The following is a 23,643-nucleotide window of genomic DNA, read 5'->3' as shown; positions in this document are numbered from 1 at the left end:
ATGCATTTGCTAAATCATAATACTTATTTTCAGTTACTAGAAGTAATTAGTTGGTGAGCAAAGTACCTGTCGGTAAGTATAGTTCTTACAGTTTAAACTAAGATTTTCAATGAAGTGAGAGAGAGACTCGATATGCTCTTCACAAAATCCAGAAAACTTCAGCTCAGTTTCTTAAGATCAGATTTATATTTAACTGAGATTTTAAACGTTACCTCAAACAATTTACTGCCAGCATGATAGCCCTACTTATAACGTCAAGCGTTAAGTGATTAAAAAAACTAATCGCGATTAATCATGCTGTTAAACAATAATAGAATACCATTCATTTAAATATTTTTGAATGTTTTCTACATTTTTCAGATATATTGATTTCAATTACAGCACAGAATACAAAGTGTACAGTGCTCACTTCGTATTTATTTTTGATTAGAAATACTTGCGCTGTAAAAAACTAGAGTATTTTTCAATTCACCTAGTGCAAGTACTGTAGTGCGATCTCTTTATCATGAAAGTTGAACTTACAAAGGTAGAATTATGTGGGGAAAAAAATCAAGCCTGCACTCTAAAACAAAACAATGTAAAACTTTAGATCCCACAAGTCCACTCAGTCCTATTTCTTGTTCAGTCAGTCACTCAAACAAGTTTGGTTACAATTTGCAGGAGATAATGCTGCCCGCTTCTTGTTTAGCCAGTGTCACCTGAAAGTGAGAACAGGGGTTCACATGGCACTGTTGTAGTTGGCATTGCAAGATATTTACGTGCCAGATGCGCTAAAGATTCATATGTCCCTTCATGCTTCAACCACCATTCCAGAGGACATGCGTCCGTGCTGATGACGGGTTCTGCTTGATAATGATCCAAAGCAGTGTGAACCGACACATGTGTTTCGTCATCGTGAGTCAAATGCCACCAGCACAAGGTTGATTTTCTTTTTTGGTGGTTCGGGTTCTGTAGTTTCTGCATCTGAGTGTTGCTCTTCTAAGACTTCAGAAAGCATGTTCCACACCTCGTCCCTCTTAGATTTTGGATGGCACTTCAGATTCTTAAACCTTGAGTCGAGTGCTGTAGCTATTTTTAGAAATTTCACGTTGGTACCTTTTGCATTTTGTCAAATCTGCTGTGAAAGTGTTCTTAAAACAAACATGCTGGGTCATCATCCGAGACTGCTATAACGTGAAATATATGGCAGAATGCAGGTAAAACAGAAGAGGAGACATACAATTCTCCCCCGAGGAGTTCAGTCACATATTTAATTAACACGTTATTTTTTTAACGAGCATCATCAGCATGGAAGCATGTCCTCTGGAATGGTGGCTGAAGCATGAAGGGGCATACAAATGTTTAGCATATCTAGCATGTAAATACCTTGCAATGCCAGCTTCAAAAGTGCCATGCGAACACCTGTTCTCACTTTCTGGTGACATTGTTAATAAGAAGCAGGCAGCATTATCTCCTGTAAATGTAAACAAACTTGTTTGTCTTTGTGATTGGCTGAACAAGAAGTAGGACTGAGTGGACTTGTAGGCTCTAAAGTTTTGCATAGTTTTGTTTTTGAGTGCAGTTATGTAATAAAAAAACCCCCACTACATTTGTAAGTTACACTTTCACGATAAAGAGATTGCACTATAGTACTTGTAGGAGATGAATTGAAAAATACTATTTTATCATTTTTACAGTGGAAAATATTTAATGAAAATAATATTAATTTATTATATTGAAGTGAGCACTCTCCACTTTGTATTATGTGTTGTAATTGAAATCAATATATTTGAAAATGTAGAAAAACATCCAAAAATATTTAATACATTTCAATTGGTATTCTATTGTTTAACAGTGCAATTAATTGCGATTAATTTTTTTGAGTTAATCGCATGAGTTAACTGCGATCAACAGCCCTAGTTATAATTAAATATTTATCAGGTTTTACTGTTGCCTGCGTTATTTTATTTCATTTCTTCAGTTAGAGATCATGACGTGTATTGGTGGTTTAAAACTGGAATCTGAGGTCAGCCTGTGGATTCTTGGAAACCTAATAGTACTGAAACCTTCCTGTGAGGTGGTTGGGGCTAAACCTAGTTATTGGGGAATTACAAAAAGGCAGGTCATGATACAAAAGTTACTATGTGTCTTTTCGCTTAAAAGTCCAAAATAATTCGTATATCTAGCCACTTGAGATGTTACATTAATAGTAATGGTCTTTTTCTCCCCCCGCCCCCCTTTGGATTTTTAGATAGGGCAGGAAATTAAATGTCACAAGAAAATCTATATATGCAACTAAGTGGGAGAGGACTTTTCCATTACATTTCTAAGTGTTTTGTGGTAAATCTTTCCTTCCTATACCCAGATTCTTTAGATTAGGTAAGAGTAAACAAATTGTTTTTATTGGATAGTAGTCCTGTGGTTACTATTTTGGTAATAACCTGTACCTATATTTAAAAAGCTATGTGGGTGGGGGGGTGTCTGAGTCAAGGGGCAGGAGGGGAATTTGAGTCAAGCTCTCCACAGTGGGCTTTTGCAGCAGACGGACTTGGGCGTGGCAATTCTAGGCCATGTCTAGTTGCACAGGCTTAACTAAAATTGGTTTGTACCTGGCTTATTGATTTAACCTAAGTCTGTAAGGAACTGATTTAAGTTAAATATAAGCCAGATTTAATTCTGCCTTTGCAGACTTTGCACTGTTTTAAGTAAATCATTTGAAACAGTTTTGTTAAACCAGTGCCGGGAGAAGTAGTTTATTTCATCCCGATAGTCGGAAGGAATCTAACTTCAACTGGAAACATCTGCAACAGAAATTAGAGGGAAATTCAAAGAGCCTGGCTTCTCGAATTGAAACACATTCAAGTTTGACTGTTCTGAACCAATATATCCAAGCCATTACTTAACAGGACAATTGTGGTTTTGTCTGAGAAGGGCAAAATGGACACATTACTACAGGAAACGATCTGAGATATTTCAGAGAATGACTATAGTTCCTGAAATCATGCGTTAAATCCCCATTTGTCCAAATGTCTGGAGAAAAGAATAGGCAGTAAATAACTAATGATGATTGGTTGGGTTTGGTTTGGTTTTGTTTTTTTTGTTTGTTTTTTTGCATCGCATAATTAACCAGAGGAATAGAAAAGCTGGCAGAAAAGGCACAAGAATGCATGGGCTAACAGGACCCTGCTCGTGCTGCAGGCCAGTCATGCCACAACTGCTGGACTAACAAAATCCTGCTTGTTTTGGGTTGACCACGCCCCATACAGCCAGCCCTGGAGGACTGAGAGGAGCAGCTCAGATATAGAGGAACAAGCGGGTGGTAAGAGGCCTCGTGGCCCACCACTTGTTAAAACAAACAGAGTGATAAAACAAGGTGTGAGTCAGCCGTATGGAAGTCTGCCTTGCTCACCCTGCGATCCAGTTTGAAACAAAAGGACATGTCCATGCGGCTGTTAGGTAGCTTTGCTTGGTTCAGTACAGGATACAGTGGTCGCTAAAACCATGTTAGCAGCTTCGAAATTTTAAATAGGTTGGTTATTTGGGGAGTCATTGAACAAAGTGATGACAGTCCTCAGATAAATCGAAAAAGTTCTTAAAGAACCGTCCTGGTTCCAGACATGGGAAAGGAAAAGCTGGCCTTATTACAGGCCTAAGTATCCTTTTCATGGCTACTCTGGCTAAGTAATGAAGGTGAGACTACAGCAAAAGCAGGTGAAACATGTCTAAGTCCAGAAAGAGGAGAAGCCAGTCTTCCCTCAGAGCAAATTCCAGCACTAGAAATGCTGTCTGGTTGCAGTCGGCTTCTCTCAACAACTGACAGATGGGTCCTGGATGTGGTTCAACTGGGGGATTACCTTGCATTAGTTACTTGAAGGATGCCTACCTTAATATGCTGGTTCACCAATGCACAACAGATTTTTGCAATTCGCTCATGGGACCAATCATTTTCAATATAACACGCTGTTTTTTGGACTGTCATCCGTTCCTTGAGTGTTCACAGAAGTCCTTGTCGTCTTGGTGACTGTTCTCAGGCCGAAGAGGGGACAGATGTACCTTTTCCTGGACAATGCTCTGTTCAGAGCCTGTCCTTGGGTCCAAATGGTGCAACAGGATGGATTCATAGTAAATTCTGAAGAGTCATCTTCAACCATCTCAGCACCTAGTACATCTTGGAGTATTGATAGACACAGAGGCCCACAACTAAAAGACAAGACAAGACCACCCTCCTAAGTAAGCACTCTAAAAAGTTGGACTCTTCCCTGTTTCTCTCTAGGGGAGAATCTTGGAGCCAACACCCAACCGCTGGTCCCTCTTTCAGCAGCAACACAAATCATCATTTCTCGACTGGTCATTAGAACACAACAAATCAACTGTGATTTTGTTTCTTTGGTTCTAATTTCCCTTTCTCTTCATAACTCAATCAGCCACATTTTCTTTAGCTGATCATAATTCATTTTCCCTTCTCTCTCTCTTCACTATTTCTTTTCCCAAAGGGACTGTCAATGCTTTTTTCTCTGTTTTTCCTTCTACAGTACTTTTACTGCTTTTGGCACTTAGCAATTCACATTGTTACAGATCCCATACCTGCTACCACTGTATGTAGCAGTTCAGGGCAACTGCATCTATATTTCCGATCAGTGTACAGCAGGGATACTCTCAGCTTTCTAGCTCCTCAGCTATTGCCTCTTATGTAGAGACCTTTCTGATAGGGGTATTTCCAGATTGCACAGTTTCCTGCCTTTACTGTGTTTATTCCCAGCACAGATAAATTGTCCAAGGACACCTGCTTGCTTTCTGTTCAGAGACCGTTAACATGTCTTTAATTGCCACAGTTATAAGGCACCACACAGCACTTCTTATGCAAGCCTATTCTTAAGGTAAAAAGCATTACAGAGAAAACATACTAAAAACAGTAAAAGAACTTACTAATAAGCTTAACAGAGTTTACTAATACATACTTACATACTAATAAAGAACTTACATACTAATAAGCTTAACATAGGTTCTGGCAGGAGCAATCCTTCTACTCCCCACCCAAGCTGATTCCTCGTGGTTATGAGTTCATCACCGCTGCAACTCAGAACAAGTACCCAGTAGGCCCAGTCTTTCCAAACCTACCCTAAGGACTGTTCAATGAATCAGGAAGAAGGTCATGAGCCAGTTTAAAATCAAGTTGTTTATCCAAAAACCCTTTATTTTTCTTCTGGTCCCTGGAGAATACACTTGAACTAGTATATGCTTACCTCTCCAGGAAGTAGCTTTAAATGGTTGATAATGGAGGAAGTGCATTAGTCTCCCCGCTTCCCTCCTGTGGAATGTACATACAATGCCACAATAACACACACACAATTGCATTTTAATACAATGTACCCCAAAGGTATTAACCCTTAAGGTTTATTCAGAATATTGTCCATCTGTCACAGTCACAGCTTGCCACCTGCCCAGTCATTATCTGATTGTAACTTACTGTGTGCATCCCAGCAGAGGTGAGTTTTGAGGAAGGACTTGAAGGTGGTAGCGTTACAGATTACAACTGTGATAAGCTCCCAGTGACAAGGACCAGCATAGGAGAGAGTATAGATGTGTTTGATGGAGGAAAAGGAGGATTAGGCAGTGAGGCTGGCATCTTTGGCAGAGCCCACCTTGTGATGATAGGTCAAATAGGAAGGGATGGGCTAAATTGTTAAGAGCTTTGTAAGTAGGGACAGGAAGTTTGTCTGATGCATTAGGAGAAGAGGGACCAATGGAGGGGAGCAACAAACCAAAAATAACTTTAGCAGCTGTATTCTGAGTGAATTTGAAGGATAGGGCAAGTTTGGAGGATTGAGGCCAGAGAAGAGGAGTTCACAATAATCAAGGCATGAGATGGTCAGGGCTTGGACAAGAGTTCAGCAGTGAGTAGAAAAGGTCATGTCTTGCATATGTTGAGGAAGAAGCCGCAAGATTTAGACAAGGTCTGGAGAGGTGGGTAAAAAAGCTGAGTCAAATATAAAGCCAAGATTATAAACTCTGACAGGTAGGGCAGCAGTGTTGTCCATCATGGTAGAGAAAAGGGGAGAGGGGAGTGCTTTAGGTGAAAGAACAGGAGCTCTCTTTTTTGCCATGTTAAAATTAAGTTGATGACTGAATAATTTGATATTCTCAGAAGAATGAGGCATGCTACTTCTAGATAAACTATTTATTTTTTAAACAAACTTTGTTTATAAATCTTTTTTGCATTTGCCAATTTAATCTTGTAACGGTCACACTTGGAAATGCCAAGAATATTTCCATTGAAGCTGCAGTGTGTATTATCAATCCACAATTGTTGTCTAAACTGGATTTTGGTCTTAATAATCGGTTTTTGTTTAATCTTGTCTGCGAGGATTTTCTGTGCCAGAAGTCAGAGATTCATGTGCAGATATGGAATAGTATCTGCCCTTACATGGAATATTTTAAATCTTTCTACAAAGTCTCAGATATGTCATAACAAATGTACCAGCTACCAAGTAGCTTAGATATAAAGGTGGAAGGAATGTGTTTGTGTCACTGTGATAACGTTGCCTCCAATGTATGTTAATAATCTAAAATTTTATTCATACAGGATTAGTTCAGATCGCAGAAAGGAGAAGTCGAGAGATGCAGCCAGATGCCGAAGAAGTAAGGAATCTGAAGTTTTCTATGAACTTGCTCACCAGCTGCCTCTTCCTCATACTGTCAGCGCACACCTTGACAAGGCCTCCATTATGAGGCTGACTATCAGCTACTTACGCATGAGAAAGCTGTTAGATGCAAGTAAGTGAATAAACTTATTATGGCTTACCAACAGAGAGGCCAGGAAAGGGGTCTGAGTGATCTGAACTCGCCCCTTGCCTTTTACATTGGTTAAAGATAGCCTCCCTCCATTGGGATATCAATGAAGACACTAGAAAAACTAGAACGTTACCTTTTACTGTGGGGAGAGAGATTAAATAGATACAGCCAGGCTGAGGGGGGCCTAAACTGTAACGTACACTCCATTTTTTTCATACTTATTCCTGATATCTCTTGGATCCCTAAGAAGACCAGCACCATTATCTTATTTTTTAAAAATCTCAGCTGTGACTCCCCCACAAAAATCAGGGTCTCAAGTTTCTGGGCATAAAACTTGACACCATCTCCACTCTGCCTGCTTCCCTTGTGAGAAGGGAGGTCGATTATACCCAAGATAGCTCACAGGACCCCATATGTAGTTGGTAGATCTAAGATTAGGTTTGCTAAATTTGAGCATTCCTGTTTAAATGAAATCACTGAAAACCATTATATGTTGTGCTCCACTTAAGATACGCCTCAGTAATACGTGTTCCAGGAAATAGTGGTAGCGATGGGGAGTGACTGCTGCATAAGTGAGATAGTAGTTTAAACTCTGTGTAATAGAGGACCCATCTAGTCAGTGCCTGTAAATAAGTAAAGGAGTACTTGTGGCGCCTTAGAGACTAACAAATGTATTTGAGCATAAGCTTTCGTGAGCTACAGCTCAGCTCACGAAAGCTTATGCTCAAATAAATCTGTTAGTTTCTAAGGTGCCACAAGTCCTCCTTTTCTTTTTGCGGATACAGACTAACACGGCTGCTACTCTGAAACCTGGTAAATAAGTGGCATTTACCAAGATGTTAGATATGAATGATACAAACTTTTGTCATTTAATGCAGAAGTTGTTAAAGTTTAAAAGAAAAAAGATCAGATAAAGGTAAAATGCAGCAACCGTTACTTTTATTTTGGCATTTTTGAACATAGTATGTGGTTTTACTAAGTTTTTATCAGACAGTCTTTGAAAGCTCATGTTTTTAAGTGAGATGCTTAATCAGGACAACTATCTCTCCAGCTAAGTATCCCAGTAAGAGAATTGTGCTGTCTTTGGTGAGCAACCTGTCAAACTAGCTGTTAATGTGTGGGATGACTTCAGGCATCAGGCAACAAAGTGTGAATTACGTGAGTTTCATCTAAAAAACAATAAAAATGTGGGCTCTTCTAGGTGACCTGGAGACAGAAGCCAAAATGGAGAAGGAGATGAATTGCTTTTACTTAAAAGCCCTTGATGGATTTGTCATGGTTCTTTCCGAGGATGGTGACATGATTTACATGTCTGAAAATGTGAACAAGTGTATGGGGCTCACTCAGGTGAAATACTGACACATCTTTAAATGCAATTACAATGTTGTGCCTGCTGTACATTCTTGACTACTCAGAGCTAGACTCACACTCTTTTTTACTTCTACAGTTCGAGCTGACTGGGCACACTGTGTTCGATTTTACCCACCCATGTGACCATGAAGAGCTGAGAGAAATGCTTACACATAGAAATGGTAAGAAGAGGCTACTCTTTAATTTAATGACAGACGGTTCCTATCAGTGTTGTATAATCAGATGCTGATATTATCAGTTTTGATATTGTTTACCTCATTTACTTGAATAGGAAAAAGCCTGAATCCACAGTTACCTGGTTACTGAGACTTCTATGGCTTCTTTAGAACAGGCACCAAAGGTATTTAAAGAATAAAATAACTGTGAAGGGGAAAAAAGGAGTCAGTGGAGAGAACTACTTGCTGCACTTCACTTCTCAGAGCTCACAACAAATCTAGTTGGGACACTATAGTAAGAGGTGTCAGAAACAACTCCAATTTTACCGATATCTCACGCTACTTCAGGGGATGGATGTTCTGAGAGATGTGAGTTACTCGGTAGTGCTTTTAAAAAAAAAAAAAAAAAGTTTGTATCAAATAAAATTATTGAAGATGGAAGGAATGAAAATGCCTAAAAGATAAGAAACATTTAGAGGGTAGGGTGAGTGTAAAGAACATCTTAATTGGTTGATATAGAAGAATTTGAAGATAATAAATCTGTATTTTTCTGTATTGGTCTTGGAGTGTCTGTGCAGGGCAAATCTTTCCACAGGATGCTGGAAGAAGTTATATTTAGGTTGCGGTTCTCAGAAAAGGTATAGAAAAGAATCACGCAGTAGCTTTATAAATTTCAGATGATTTTAGATCTTGCTTTGGCATGAATTTAGGACGAACCAAAAATATTTAAAGTAAAATGAATCTTCAGCTAATACTGGTCTTTGACTATGCTGTTGCTTCACTGCAGTTCTTTATTCTGAAGTTACTGTCTTTTTGACACACAGTATATTTCATAGTTTTGTTTTCTCTGTACTAGAATGGAACACACTAATCCCATTTTCTCCAACTGCACTAGCGAAAATTAAAACTTCCACAATCCTTTTACTCATCAGCCATTTGCAGGCTCAGTGTAGACTGTGCGATTGAGCTACTATATTTTCACTGCAGCAAATAGGGGAAAAAGTTCAGATATTGGATAGGTGGCAGCCAAGCAAAGCCACTGTGCTTCTTGAAGGGGAGAATGTCACGGAGGGTAGGTTTACATTGCAGGTGGGGTGTAATTTCCAACTTGGATAGACATACCTGTACTAACTTCGATTGAGCTAGCACACTAAAAAGAGCAGTGTAGCTGTGAAGGTGTGGGCTAGCTACCTGAATACTTACCTAGGGTCTCGGACAGGATTGTACGCAGGTGGCTAACCTTAACTGCCACCCGCACTGCTATTTTTAGTGCACTGGTTTGATCAAAGCTAGTACAGATACTTCTACCTGAGCTGGAAATTATACCTCCAGCTGCATTGTAGACCTACCCTGAGTCCCTGGAATGATTAAACAGAAGATGATTATAAATTCCTACCTGTCATCAAAATGTGTAGGACTTGATTCTGTTTTCTCACACCAAGGTAAATCAGGAGTGACTCTGAAGTCAGTGGAGAAGACTAGTTTAAAGCCAGTGTAAAGGAAAAACAGGCCCTTTTAATATTAATACTGAATTTTCTAAATCTTCCTGCCATCATTACTGGTCCATGCATCCAGTGCTAAATTGGATCTTTGTACTTGAAGCAATGCTATATTCAATACAGCAGGATATAAATGGATCTGTTGCAAAGATAAATTCTTTTTAAAGACTGCCGTTTCATAATAAGTAGATAATTTAGACATGCCAGAATGGGTCTACATTATAGTCAGTTTTCAACATGGTTTACCTACCCCATCACTCAAAAGATCTCTTTTCTGTATATAATTGAGTTCTATTTCCTGACTGCAATAACAAAAGTATGTCTTTATTTGTTATCCCTACAAGGCTAACATGGCTTTGAATAACCTAGGTTTTGTTCTGGCTCACATATAACAGAATTATTAACCCGTTTTCAGTCTTGGTGCTAAATATTGCTGTATGTGATCGTACAGGTGTAACTGAAGCTAACATTTGGCTAGCAGAAACATTTATTAGTAATGCTGTACCATCACAGCACAGTTTAGTTTCAGATCCTAGTTTGTGTTTTCAGAATTGTCAATTTGAAAACAACTTGCATAGATCTAAGTCACCAAGAACCAGTAAATGTGCCATCTTTATACAGCTGCTTCTCAGAGTAGAACCACACATTAAAATGTTTAGACAGATTATTCAGAAAGTAATAATGATGGTAATATTGTGAATTGTAGATTTCTGAATATGCTTTGCCTAGTTCATGCACCCAGAAACTGTGTGCTGTTTTAAAAACTTTGAGTTGATATGTTATTGCTATGATCCTCTGAACATGTGCATTCTATCCATTTTTCTTCCTGTGAATGTCATAACTGTGTTGTCTTCAGAGTATGAACAGACTAGTGCATAGCTGTAATGTATGCTAGAATGAGCCTGTATTCTGTAAGCTTCCAAATTGTACCAGGTCAAATTGGTGGCCTAAAGTCATTATGAATGCATTCCTGCAAACTAATTCTCCACCACCATCCCCAAACCTCATCTGTGTCCACTCACAAAGGCACTAAGCTGCTTACACTTGTGTTGATGAGGCAGTTTGCACCTTCTCTGCCCAGTCTGAGCAATTTGTTCCTTTTGAAATAGACCTCTCTGAAATTCAGACTTCATTTTTATCACAATGCTTTAAAAATAATGATTGGTCTTCAGAAGTTTGTTAATGAATCCAGGTGCACCGCAATTAGATGATTTGTACAGTAACATAAAATGGGATCCATTAATATTAGATTGCACTAAGATTTCTCCATTGACTTCAAGGGAGTTGAAGGTGTGTTTCAAAACTTGGTTCATACTTATTGTACAATTCTAAGTTCATATATAGACACATTCCTGTATCTGTAACAGGGACTTGGACACAATCTTAACTCCTGCTGTCATGACTATGGTGCTATAATGAAATAGTTTTGGGGGTGAGATGTGTAATAGAACTGTTAGTCTCTAAGGTGCCACAAGTACTCCTTTTCTTTTTACAGAACATGAAGATAGGCAAAGGATGGGGTGGGAGGGGAGGAGAAATAGGGTGAGAGAACTGTTGAAAGATTAACACATTTATTTGAGCATAAGTTTTTGTGAGCTACAGCTCACTTCATCGGTTGCATTCAGTGGAAAATACAATGGGGAGATCTGTAGTGAGCTGTAACTCACGAAAGCTTATGCTCAAATAAATGTGTTAGTCTCTAAGGTGCCACAAGTACTCCTTTTCTTTTTGCGAATACAGACTAACACGGCTGTTTTCCATAGGTTTCAGAGTAGCAGCCGTGTTAGTCTGTATTCACAAAAAGAAAAGGAGTACTTGTGGCACCTTAGAGACTAACCAATTTATTTGAGCATAAGCTTTCGGGAGCTACAGCTCACTTCATCGGATGCATACGATGAAGTGAGCTGTAGCTCACGAAAGCTTATGCTCAAATAAATTGGTTAGTCTCTAAGGTGCCACAAGTACTCCTTTTCTTAATTTCCATAAAATCCCTTGTAGTGTTCCAGATGGTATAGAGCTGTTTGTCAATAAAGGCTGCTATGGGTCAAAACAGAGCCAAGTACCCATTATTAAGGAGCTGTGATTCTCCTTCAACATCAATCCCACCCTGAGTGGCTAGGCATCAGCTTCGGTCCCAGTCTTGGAGACCTCTATGCAGCAGCAGCATGTTACTCTCAGTAAATCATGCAGATGATTAATCCTGAATTGAAATAGTGTGTGTGTGTGTGTGTTTGTTTGTTTGTTTGTTTGTTTTTTTAAATACTGAAAACCTAAAGATAGGCCAAAATTGGTACAATATATCTAGCCTTTTTTCCCCCCACCCACTATGAGTTATTGGTTGTGAAGAGGGTTCAGACTAATTTTCTTGTGTGTTTAAAATAGAGATGGGGGAAGAACAATACATACTAATTCTCAGTCAGTCTCTCTCTCTCTCTCTCTCTCTCCCCCCCCCCGCATCTGTCCTCACGTTGAAATCAGGGGGATTACTGTAAATGGAACCTTGAACCTATCCTTGTTTTGGCAGGTCCAGCATTGCAATATCCTCTTTTGCCTATCTCAGAGTAAAAACTTACCTGAAAACTCCTCATATCTAAAATGTGGTCAGGCCTCCCAGCATGCATCATTCACACAAAAATAACCATTTCATCCCTACTTTCATGTGTCCTTTATTCTAGTCACACAGCTAGTTTTGCTGCACTTATTTGAAGCTTGTGAAGGTGATGAAATACTCACATTTCACTTAATATTTTTTATTAGGTCCTATGAAAAAGGGCAAAGAACAGAATACAGAGCGTAGCTTTTTCCTCAGAATGAAGTGCACACTGACCAGCAGGGGAAGGACCGTGAATATAAAGTCTGCAACATGGAAGGTAACCAACCATGGGGTATACATGAATACTGATATAACTAGAACCTTTGCTTTTCAGATCTCATCAGGTGCAAGTATCCACATTTGGAACAAAGTATAAAATAATTAGCTTGCAGCAGTGCAATTTAGCATTCTCCAATTTCTTGCTGATTTGGTAAAACCTACAGTGCACTCTTTTGACTAGAAGTTCTTAAGTATGCTGCACTGCAACTTAGAACACGCCTAGGATGTAACTGAACAGTCATTTTCAAAATAAGAGAACCTTTTTAATACTGACCTTTCAACTTAAATCAGGAATCACTAATCATTATTAAAATATTTGTGTGAAGCTTCCTGCTCTTGCATAAAACTAACTAGGATTACATCATGATGATGACTGATTGACTTTAAAGTGGTTACCACAGTTAAGGTCACTTTGTGAAGGAGCCTAGCATTATTATACCTCTTTTGCTGGTTCTCCCCCACACCATAACTGGAATAAAATATAGCTAATTTGAGTCTCTTTAAATGGATCCATCTTCTCTCCCAGATAAAATATGATCACTTTTAATATGTCCTGTGACTACACTCTGTTCAGAAAGGTTTTTCCATGGCTTTCAGTTTGTCATGTATTCGTGATCAGCTCCCCACTCTTAGAAACAATTCTGACTTCAGACGCAGAGGGAGGCAAAGTGATTGCCAGGCTTTTGTCTTTCAGGAATATTTGGAGTTTGTTGGAACTCTCTCCTTCCACCTTCATCCCCACAAAGGATGCAAAATACAGCTTTGTCTTCTATCTCTGTTTCAAACAGAATATAAGCTGTGTCTTCTGTCTGTGTTTCAAATAGAAGTACAAGCAATCAAACACCATCTGCTAATGCACAATGTCACTGATGAGTGATTGCACTCGTCTGTTGGCTGTAGAGGCAATTTTCAAAGATGAATCAATTAACTTTAGTATAAATTCAGCGAGCACCAAAAAGGAAAAAAAGTTGGTAGCCAACTTAACATTTTTAATGTGCATAGTGTAAGTGGGGAAGAATTTTTTTTTTAACATAACTGTAGCAGATGTCATGTATATTGCTTGAATGCTGCTACTGCATTTTGGTTACGGACACCAATAGCTCACCTAGGGCAGAGGGAGAGAGGAAGGCCACTGCCCACTTATGAAACTAAAACCGTTATTATGTCAATCTCCTTTTCCAATACAGAACTTAGTTTTTTAAATGTTTTTCCCCCTCCCCCCCGTAGGTACTTCACTGTACAGGGCATGTTCGTGTGTATGATACCTGCAATAATCAGACTCTCTGTGGATATAAAAAGCCTCCCATGACATGTTTGGTGTTGATCTGTGTACCTATCCCTCATCCATCAAACATTGAAGTCCCTTTGGACAGCAAGACATTCCTCAGTCGCCACAGCCTGGATATGAAATTTTCATATTGTGATGAAAGGTAAAGCCAAATATAAGCTCTGACAAACATTCAATGCATTATTGTAGTTTTTATACTTGTGGGTAGTTTTATTGCTTAACTTTCACCTATCTATAAAACTGAGTTCATATGTGATACTTCAGGTTTTACCTAGCTTGTCATTTTTTAATTGGTCAATATATTTTATGTAAAAAGCAAGGATTTCTTTTTTTTTTTTTTAACCTGAGACGTTTACTACATTAAGGAAATAATTCCTGTATGGAGTCATCACTTTTGGAAGAATTTGAATTGGCACCTTTCACCCAGAAGGATCTAAAGGCATTTTAAAAATCAGATACCCTTTTACCCATCAGTGAAGTGCAGCCACCTCTGGGGTTTAACACAGCTGCTAATTTCAGTGTTTTGTATTTCTTTATAAACCTTTCTTGCATGTGTACAATTGACCACTTCTGAGCAAAATGCATTTATCTAACAAGCTCGTAGTGAAAACTTAGTTTGTCAAGTTCAGAATATGGAATAAGTAACTTTACAACATTGGATTTAAAACTCCGATCAATACCAGCGCATGCTGCTACTTCTTGATAGAATAAGCAGTGGTCGGAGATTGCTGCTTCTAACGTAAACTGTCGCTTCATCAGGTTGCTGTTAGATTCAAACAAATATTGTATGTTAGTGCGAGTGTTTTTTCAGAACTGGTTTGCATGCAGAAATTGCACGGATTCAGCCAGTTTAGTGAGATCAGTGCCATTTCTGTGTGTTCTGTTTCTCTGGTTTCTTTTGTTATAGGCAGCTAAACTGAGTGCTCTTGTTTTTGTTCTGTGTACAACACTGCCATCTAGTGGTTAAAGGGATTGCGCTTGTAAAAGTTAGGATTGTTGAAGTTTCAGATTCTTATTCATCTTAAACAATTACAGAATAAAATAGTGCTGAAGCAGGTATAATATCTTATCTATATTTGATTTAACTTCTGAATATAGTATTAGTACAAATGGCATACTACATCCTTTCAGAGTAGCCATTGTCCTGTATTTAATAAGAGAAAAATTGATGTATAAAGAGCTGAGGTTAGATTTTAATATCCAGAAGTGGAGGATTATGAACATTCCAGCTGGTAGTAAAACTGTGCCTAGAAAGACTAGTGGAATAGGACTATGAGATCTTTGAGTTAGGCAAACATCAGAAGAGACAAGTTTCCTCAGTTTAACCCTGCTTGAAAGGAAAACTCTCATTTTAAACGCACCACTGTTGTTGGCAATGTATTCATCTGGGAGTTTCTGGTTTGGAAGAGATTGTATCTTTAGAGCCATTAACATCTACATTAAATATATTCATCTAATCATAAAAATAAATGATTGTTAGCCAAGAGGTCAGGGATGCAGCACCATGCTCTTGTGACCCTACACCTCTGACAGCCATAAGCTGGGACTGGACGGCAGTATGGATCACTCAATAATTACCCTGTTCTGTTCATTCTCTCTGAAGCACTGGTACTGGTCGCTGTTGGAAGATGGGATACTGGGCTTATATGTAACATTGGTCTGACCCAGTAGGGCCATTCTTATGTTCTTATCTGCTTCTCTATTTCTGCTTTCACTTAACTTTTTTTCTTTCTTCTTTTCAATTTAAAGAATTACAGAGCTGATGGGATATGAGCCAGAAGAACTCTTGGGTCACTCCATCTATGAATACTATCATGCTCTGGACTCTGATCATCTGACCAAAACTCACCATGATAGTAAGTGGAAAGACAGACCTATAACTCTCTGTAATTTAAGTCCTTTAGATAAGATAGGGAGGGTGTGTGTGGGGAGGGAACTACTTGAAAGTTTTTAATAGCAAGTGTGGCTCTGAAGTGATTGTTTTTGCTTTAGAATAATGAAGTGACTTTTTATAGCTAAAGTTGACCTTTCTGCTTTAGTGTTCACTAAAGGGCAAGTGACTACAGGACAGTACAGAATGCTTGCTAAACACGGTGGATATGTCTGGGTTGAAACTCAAGCAACTGTTATATACAGCACTAAGAACTCCCAACCACAGTGCATAGTGTGTGTAAATTACGTCTTGAGGTAAGCTGTGAGTAGTTAAACACTTTTTGCATGTTTCTTTATTGTAGATTGAGCCAAAGCCCAAAGGATCTGACCTCATATTAGACAGGTTCTGGCATCTATCTCCTTTACAAGCAATGCTTTGCATTCGCCTAGAAAATTGCCAGTTACAGGGTTAAGGGAGCAATAAACTGAGAAGTAGAGTCGCTCTTTAATGTATACCTAGAACTCCCATTGATGTCAATGGGGAAATCTGAATGTAGAATTAGGATGGACTCTGCAGGAGGGGTGCGGCAGGGGGTTCAGGGCAGGGGGTTGGGGTGCAGGAGGGAGCTCAGGATAGGCGGTTAGGGTGTGGGGTGCAGGAGGGGTGCAGGCTCTGGCCCGGCGCCACTTACCTCAAGCGGCTCTGGGGTGGCAGCGGCACGCAGCAGGGCTGGCAACCCTGCGAGCTGGATTGAAAGCCCTGATGGGCCAGATCTGGCCCATGGGCCTTAGTTTGCCCTCCCCTGGTCTAGATAGATGTCCAGATCTCTAATTTTACCTTTTTGTCTGGAGTTTTTCAGTGGTGTGTTAACTCTGTCACTCTTTAACACTATTTAACTCTGTTAAAATATAACCTTTCCTCCCGCTTCTTCATAAGTGTGACTTTTTTTGTTTCCTCAAAACTTTAACTTTTCACTGGCAAAATAACTGCATTGCTAATATTGACTGCAACTTGCTGTTTTTGGAAATCTTTTGAACTTCTTCAAAATTGTGAATTAATCTGTAATAACCAGTAAAACAGCATATAATTGTTGTGTAAAAAAAAAAAAAAATTAAGATTTCCATATCTGTGTTTGGTATTTTTTTAATCTGTTTGTTACTGACATTTTAATAAAGCACAGCCATCATAATTACTTACGTGAAGTTATCCTTTTATATGATCACAATTGGTTTCTGAAAAGATTGAATTTGGGGGATGAATGGGCAATAACAGAATTTTAAAAACTTCTGTGTTAATGAAAATGCATATGACGAGCAAAGAGAAACAAAATAGAATTGGCAGAATTGTTTCTGAACTTCCCATGAGCTGCTAGCTGCTCTTTAAAGAATAGTCTTTCTTTTTGGTTTTGACAGTGAGATTGTACAGAAGGAGTTATTTCTTTCCCTTGCACAGACTGAGTGCATGCTGAAACCAGTGGAGTCTCCTGATATGAAAATATTCAGCAAGGCTGACCTAGAAGATACTAACAGCCTCTTTGAAAAACTTAAAAAGGAACCAGATGCTTTAACTTTGCTCGCACCAGCTCCTGGAGACACGATTATCTCTTTAGATTTCAGCAGTAATGGTGGGTTTGTGTTTAAGTCAGAGACCCTATTGATTAATCATATTAGTGTATGTTAAAATAAACATTAGAAAATAACTTGCTGGTATCACTTGCTTAACAAAAAATATTTCAGCTGCTGTTATTTAATGAGGTCCATAGACCCACTCAGCGCTTTTACTTAGGTTGCTTGTTTTTTTTTTAATTTTTATAGAGTCTGATGAGCAACAATATGATGAAGTTCCTTTGTATAATGATGTAATGCTCCCCTCATCCAGTGAGAAATTGCAGAATATAAATTTGGCAATGTCCCCACTTCCTGCCTCTGAAACGACAAAGCCACTTCGTAGCAATGCTGACCCTGCACTCAATAGAGAAGTTGTATCAAAGCTGGAGCCAAACACAGAGCCACTCGAACTTGCATTTTCCAGCCACCAGAGGCAAGACCAGCCAGCCAGCCCTTCTGATGCAAGCACTAACCAAAGTTCACCTGAGGTCAGTCATACAATTTGGGAAGACAGTCATCCAAATAAATGTGCAGTAGGCTTTTGAGTAAATATCTCTAGACACTATGGCATGAACAGAGTTTGTTTTTTAGAGTATTTGCATAGTTGTTTTGATTGTATTTATAAATTGTGGCCATGTACTGTTAAATTATATTTACAGCATGACCTGTCAATAAAAGATTACTTTACTTTTCAGTTTGAAAGCTATGTTTCCAGTTTTTTAAAAAATTAGAAATTAAAACTGCATATGAAGCATGTAACTGTTTTGAGTATGTCTTTTAAAGAACTTAAGATTCAGAGAGATGCTTATTGCAATTAATGGGTGAGTTACAGCAAATCAGTGTATAAACTTCTGACACATTTATACCTGTCCCACAGTCCCCAAATTGGGGCGATCTATTAAAACTGATGATGGTGAAAGCTCTGGGCGTATTTAGATGAATGCAAATACTATCCAGTCCCATTGAGTTTTCATGAAATTTTTGCAATTATAGTTTGGTTGCACATTTTTATGGGGTTTTTTTAGCGTGAAGCTGTAGAATCATAGGACTGGAAGGGACCTCGAGAGGTCATCTAGTCCAGTCCCCAGTATTACCTAAACCCTTCCTGACAGGTGTTTGTCCAAACTGCTCTTAAAAATCTCCAGTGCTGGACATTCCACAACCTCCCTAGGCAATTTATTCCAGTGCTTAACCACCCTGACAGGAAGTTTTTCCTAATGTCCAACCTAAACTTCCCTTGCTACAATTTAAGCCCATTGTTTCTTGAAACAATGGAAAATAACACAATGTTGAACCAATTGAAAATTTGTACTTAAAATTGAATTGATTTGTCTTGACAGCCCCGTAGTCCCAATGAGTATTGCTTTGATGTGGATAATGATATGGCTAATGAGTTTAAGCTGGAATTAGTGGAAAAACTCTTTGCAATAGACACAGAAGCGAAAAATCCATTCTCTACTCAGGTATGTACATTAAGTTAAACTTAAATGTCATCTTAAGCCTATCCTAGAGCACAGTATTTGTAAGCTTATTTTATCAAATGTTAAAATTAATGTGTTAAAATACAGGAGCAGTATTTCTGAAAATGGAAGACGAGTTGGTAGCTTGTTTCTAAATAGTTTTTGAGATATAAAAAAATGGTGTTCACAAAGCACTATTCCAGAGGTTTGGGGAGAGGGGAAGTGGCAGACTATTTACAGATGATGAAGGCATTCTTGGGTATTGGACAGATACCCTAGAAACTTTATTTACCCGTTTTATTATTCTTTCAGGAAACTGATTTAGACTTGGAGATGTTAGCTCCTTACATCCCAATGGATGATGACTTCCAGTTACGATCCTTTGATCAGCCACCTTCACTGGAGAGTGGTTGTGCCAGCGCTCAGAATGTGGCCGCCAATATCATATTTCAGCAAACTCATACGGCATCTACTGCTGCTGAGGAAATAACACCAGTGAAAACAGAATGCATGGATGACATTAAGACTCTACTTGTTTCTCAGTCTCCTGTCCTCATAATCAATGAAACCAAGAGCGCCCCAGCATCACCATATGGTGGAAATCGAAGTCGAACTGCATCTCCAATCAGGGCTGGAAAAGGAACATTGGACCAGACGGAGAAATCTTATCCAGGAACACCCAATTTGCTAACAGTCACTTTGAGCAAAAGGTATTTTAAAAACGAAGCTGAAATCCCGTTACCCATTAATCTTGAAGAAATTAGCCTGTACAGTATTATCTGCTGTTGTCTTTGATCTCTTTTTTTGAATAAGCTATACACCTTAGTTTGTGCTTTAAAAGAAAATTTTAGGTTTAGTGCACTTCAACAGTAGACTGGAGTTAATTTCCCAGAACCTTGTTTGCATTTTTATTTACATCAAGCCTTTGTACAGAAAACAAACAATTGAACCATTCTTGTTCATATTTTTGTTCTGCTCCTCTTCATACCTGAGTTGTGCAAATAAAACGGTCCAGTAGGCCAATTGAGAGAGGGTATGCATAAGTAATTTCTTGCCCAGTTTGTGATGAATGCAGAGACTGTAGTTATGCCTTAAGCTTAGATGTTATGCTTAAAATAAGTCAGACTTCAGCAATATGGATTATGAGCATCCAAAACAGATTTTTATCATGACATACAGTGTCACCAAATCAGAATTTCAATCCATTGGATAAAACAAAGTAGCTTTCCCTGTGCATGGACATGCAAAATGGATATTTTAACTGCTCTCCCCATGCCTGCTGTCTAAGGAGGGACAGCAGTACAACAAACACTTAAGCTTTCTCTGTTTTTCTGTAGAGAAGAACTTTTTAAAGGACAGCCAGTTTTCCATGTTAGGATCAGAAGTAGTTGACTTAGCAAGATTTAAAGCTAGAATTCTTTCTAATCATAGAAAATTAGGACACATAAATAACTTGACTGTCACTGTGAAATATTTATTTTACAAAGTGTTTATAAAAGACTGGCTTGAGGATAGTAGGAACTTTAATGGACTGAATCAATTTTTCTTAGATCTGCAATGAATGAAGAACTAAATCCAAAGATGCTAGCTTTGCATAACTCTCAGAGAAAGCGAAAGATGGAATATGATGGCTCGCTTTTTCAAGCAGTGGGAATTGTAAGTTTTGGTATTATTTTTCTTTTAAAATTAGTTGTAATCTTACTGTTTCCAGAATTAACCACTGATATAGAATCTTGACTTTAGCTAGTGTCGTACAGCAAAATCCTGTGACCAAAGTAATCATTTAAGTTCATAACATCCTATGTCTTCCTGAATGCAAACCCCCTGATTTTCAATTCTTTCCCACTGTCAAAATAGTTTTAAACTACCCTCTGCACCCAGACAAATTTCTCAGTTAGATAGAAGATAAACTTTTCACTTGTGAAACAGTTTCCTGGAATGTGTTTCTTAAGGAGAAAATAAGGCATTGTAAGAACATGAGACTAAAAAGAACGTTCACCTGCTAACAATGCATGTCATTGCTATTTCAAACTTTTATCTCCATGTCCCTCAAAATCAGAGACAGTGCAAATAGCTGGAACAGGAGCAGCACAGATTTGGAAAGATGTGTAAATCCTACAAATAGAAATATATTTATAGTTATATACATTTGTGAATAGACACCATCAGAATGTTAGAATGGGAACGTTATGGGCTTAAAAAGAGGGTTGAGGGCATAGTCTGTCCTGTAGTTAGTCATTGTACTTGTGAATAACCCATCATTTGTCCTTATAGCACCTGCAAAATTCCTTTTAAACAGCTATGTAGTTTGTATTGTTTCACTTACCAGGGTGTTCCACAACTTTATCACCTTGCATACAATTATTTTAGCAAAATTCCATCTGGGGATTTTTGGTTTGGGGTTGGTTTGGGGTTTTTTTACACTGAGTCAGTATTCTGAAATCCTGGGATTTGACATTAGTACAGCTACGTTTCTCTCTCCTTGATGTATCTTGAGAACTTCAGAGAGATCTCTTATTGCCTATGTCACTTGTCAAATAAAATCCCATTTCTTTTAAAAACTTCACACAGGTTAATTCTCTATCACGTATGCGTCTCGAGACTTTCTGATTCTTTGATGGTCTGAAATATAAGTGTGGTCTTAGAATGTGTATATGTAGCAAAAACAAAACACCCCATGGCAGCAAGTCTTAAAGCCTGGGTCAACTGACTTGGGCTTTTATTGCAGGACTAAAAATAGCAGTATAGACATTTGGGCTCTGGTTGGAACCTGGGCTCAAAGATCCTCGCCCCGGTTGGCTACGTTTCGGAGCCTGAGCCCGAATGCCTGCACTGCCGTTTTTAACCCCACCACACAAGCCCTGCAAGCCTGAGTCAGTTGACCTGGGCTCTAAGACTTGCTGCCAGGGACTTTTTGTTTTGTTTTTTCTGTTTTGCTTTGTAGCTGTAGGCTAGCATGCCCTAGAGTGCAAGCGTGTTTTCTTCCGAATTGCGAATTATCCCTACATCCTGCCCTGGCTTTGGAATGACTGCGTACATTTTGTTTACTGGCTATCTGACCTCTTGTCTCCCAGAAGGCTGGGGAAAACTTGTTGTACATCCAGTTCTTCTGTAAAGCTCCTGAAGCTTTTTTTAGGTAATTTAGAGACTCTTGTTTTTATTCTCCTTAGCTTCTCTTAATCTTTTTATTTAAAAAAAAAAAAATTCTAACACTGTTTTCATTCTCTTTGCTCTTTGCATTCACATGCATGTTTGGTTTTTCCTGATTAACCTTTTATGAATTCGTCATTCTCCATCAATGTTCTAATGATTCTTGCTGCCTGTGTCTTACTTATTGTCGCTATGGCTGCCGTATTTTTCCCATTTAGGCCATTTCAACAGATGTCACCACTGATAAAATAGCAAATGATCTGTGCTAGCTTCATGTATTGCAGTGTAAGCCAGCTGCTATAATTAAGGTTCTGTTCAGGCTTCCATTTATACAGTGCCTCTCATCCCCTTTTTTCTCACGTTCATAATTTTCTCAGTTTCTCGTTTTAGCTAAAATTTCCATTACTGATTTTGTCTCTGCTTAAAGGCAACGTCTTTCTGTCCACGTATTTGAAAAATTACTATTTTTAACACAGGTAACTCAAAGGTGGTGCTTTAAAAGATTAAATTTTCCACTGCCTAGGTCGGGTTGGCCAAACCATGACTCGTGAGATGCATGCGTCTCTTTTACAGTTAGCCCACCACCCATTCTCCGCCTACCAGACTGGGGGGAGGGAGCTTGGAACTTCTGCCCTGCAGCAGGGTGGTGGTGGGGCTAGGGGCTTCTGCCAGAGATGACTAGTGCCCGCTGAGAGGGGGGACACGAATTAAAGGACTCTCCTTTCCTCCCCCTCCCCCCCCCCCAACTTGTCATGCTTGCCCCTCGCACACCATCCCCTCTTACCCTCAAGCGGCCCCTCCCTGCAGCTCCCATGTGTTAAATCCACATGGAGAGGTAGCTCCTGCAGGGAGGGGCAGCTGCTTTAGCTCTGCGGAGAGAGGCAGCAGCAAAATCAGCGGCTCTCCCTGCAGCTCCTAGCTGTTTGCCACTGCCTTTCCCTGCTGCCTCAGCTCCCAGCTTGCTGGTTCCAGCAGCTGCTTGCAGGGAGGAGGCCCAGCAGCACCATGTGACCAAGCAGGGACAGCAAACCCTGGCAAAAATCTGGGGGGGGGCACATGACCTCAGGCATCGCCCTCACCTGTCAGCTCTGGCTTCTGCCCGGCCGGGAGGGGGATTTCGGGGCTTCAGCCCTGCGGGGTGTGCATGCTGGGGGCTCGGGGCTTCAGCCCTCTGGAGCACATGTGCCAGGGCTTAGGGTTTCAGCAGGAGCAGGGCTGAAGCCCTCAGTCCGTGCAGGCGCCCCCTGTGGGGCTGAAGCTCTGAGAGACACGCAGCCACCCCCACCCCTTGCAGAGACGAAACCCTGAGCAGGCGCCTCTCGCAGGGCTGAACTCTGAAATCTCCCCTCCACACAGGGCAGGAGCCCCAAACCCCAGCAGGCGCATGGGGCTGATGATTGAGGGTCACTAAATTTGACCACCCCTGTGTAGGTTTTACTGAGGACTAGTTCCAAACCAGCTTGTACAGCCTGCCCCAAATGGAGTTGTAAGCATTTGAAATGTGCGTTGCGCATGTGTAAAAGAAAACTGCCGCTAAGTTTAGGTTTATACTCTCTCATATTTTAGGGTTATGTAAATATAGATCCTAGTTTTGAAG

At 39.5% G+C, this 23,643-nt stretch overlaps 1 protein-coding gene across 1 annotated transcript in view; it reads left to right on the top strand.

Moving 5' to 3' along the window:
* Positions 1-23,643, top strand: part of HIF1A (hypoxia inducible factor 1 subunit alpha) — a 43,060-nt gene that overhangs the window by 15,861 nt on the left and 3,556 nt on the right. Inside the window, exons 2-13 of the mRNA XM_037901134.2 lie at positions 6,563-6,753; positions 7,973-8,118; positions 8,219-8,303; positions 12,554-12,666; positions 13,896-14,098; positions 15,706-15,812; positions 15,996-16,143; positions 17,242-17,453; positions 17,644-17,924; positions 18,777-18,899; positions 19,209-19,606; positions 20,447-20,552. Of these exons, the coding sequence (XP_037757062.1) occupies positions 6,563-6,753; positions 7,973-8,118; positions 8,219-8,303; positions 12,554-12,666; positions 13,896-14,098; positions 15,706-15,812; positions 15,996-16,143; positions 17,242-17,453; positions 17,644-17,924; positions 18,777-18,899; positions 19,209-19,606; positions 20,447-20,552 (2,113 nt within the window). The remainder of the gene's footprint in view (positions 1-6,562; positions 6,754-7,972; positions 8,119-8,218; positions 8,304-12,553; positions 12,667-13,895; positions 14,099-15,705; positions 15,813-15,995; positions 16,144-17,241; positions 17,454-17,643; positions 17,925-18,776; positions 18,900-19,208; positions 19,607-20,446; positions 20,553-23,643) is intronic.

The sequence above is a fragment of the Chelonia mydas genome, chromosome 6 (genome assembly GCF_015237465.2).
Source record: "Chelonia mydas isolate rCheMyd1 chromosome 6, rCheMyd1.pri.v2, whole genome shotgun sequence".
NCBI classification, from domain to species: Eukaryota; Metazoa; Chordata; order Testudines; family Cheloniidae; genus Chelonia; species Chelonia mydas.
Note: the sequence above shows the minus strand (reverse complement) of the source record. Positions and strands in the feature narration are given on the sequence as shown.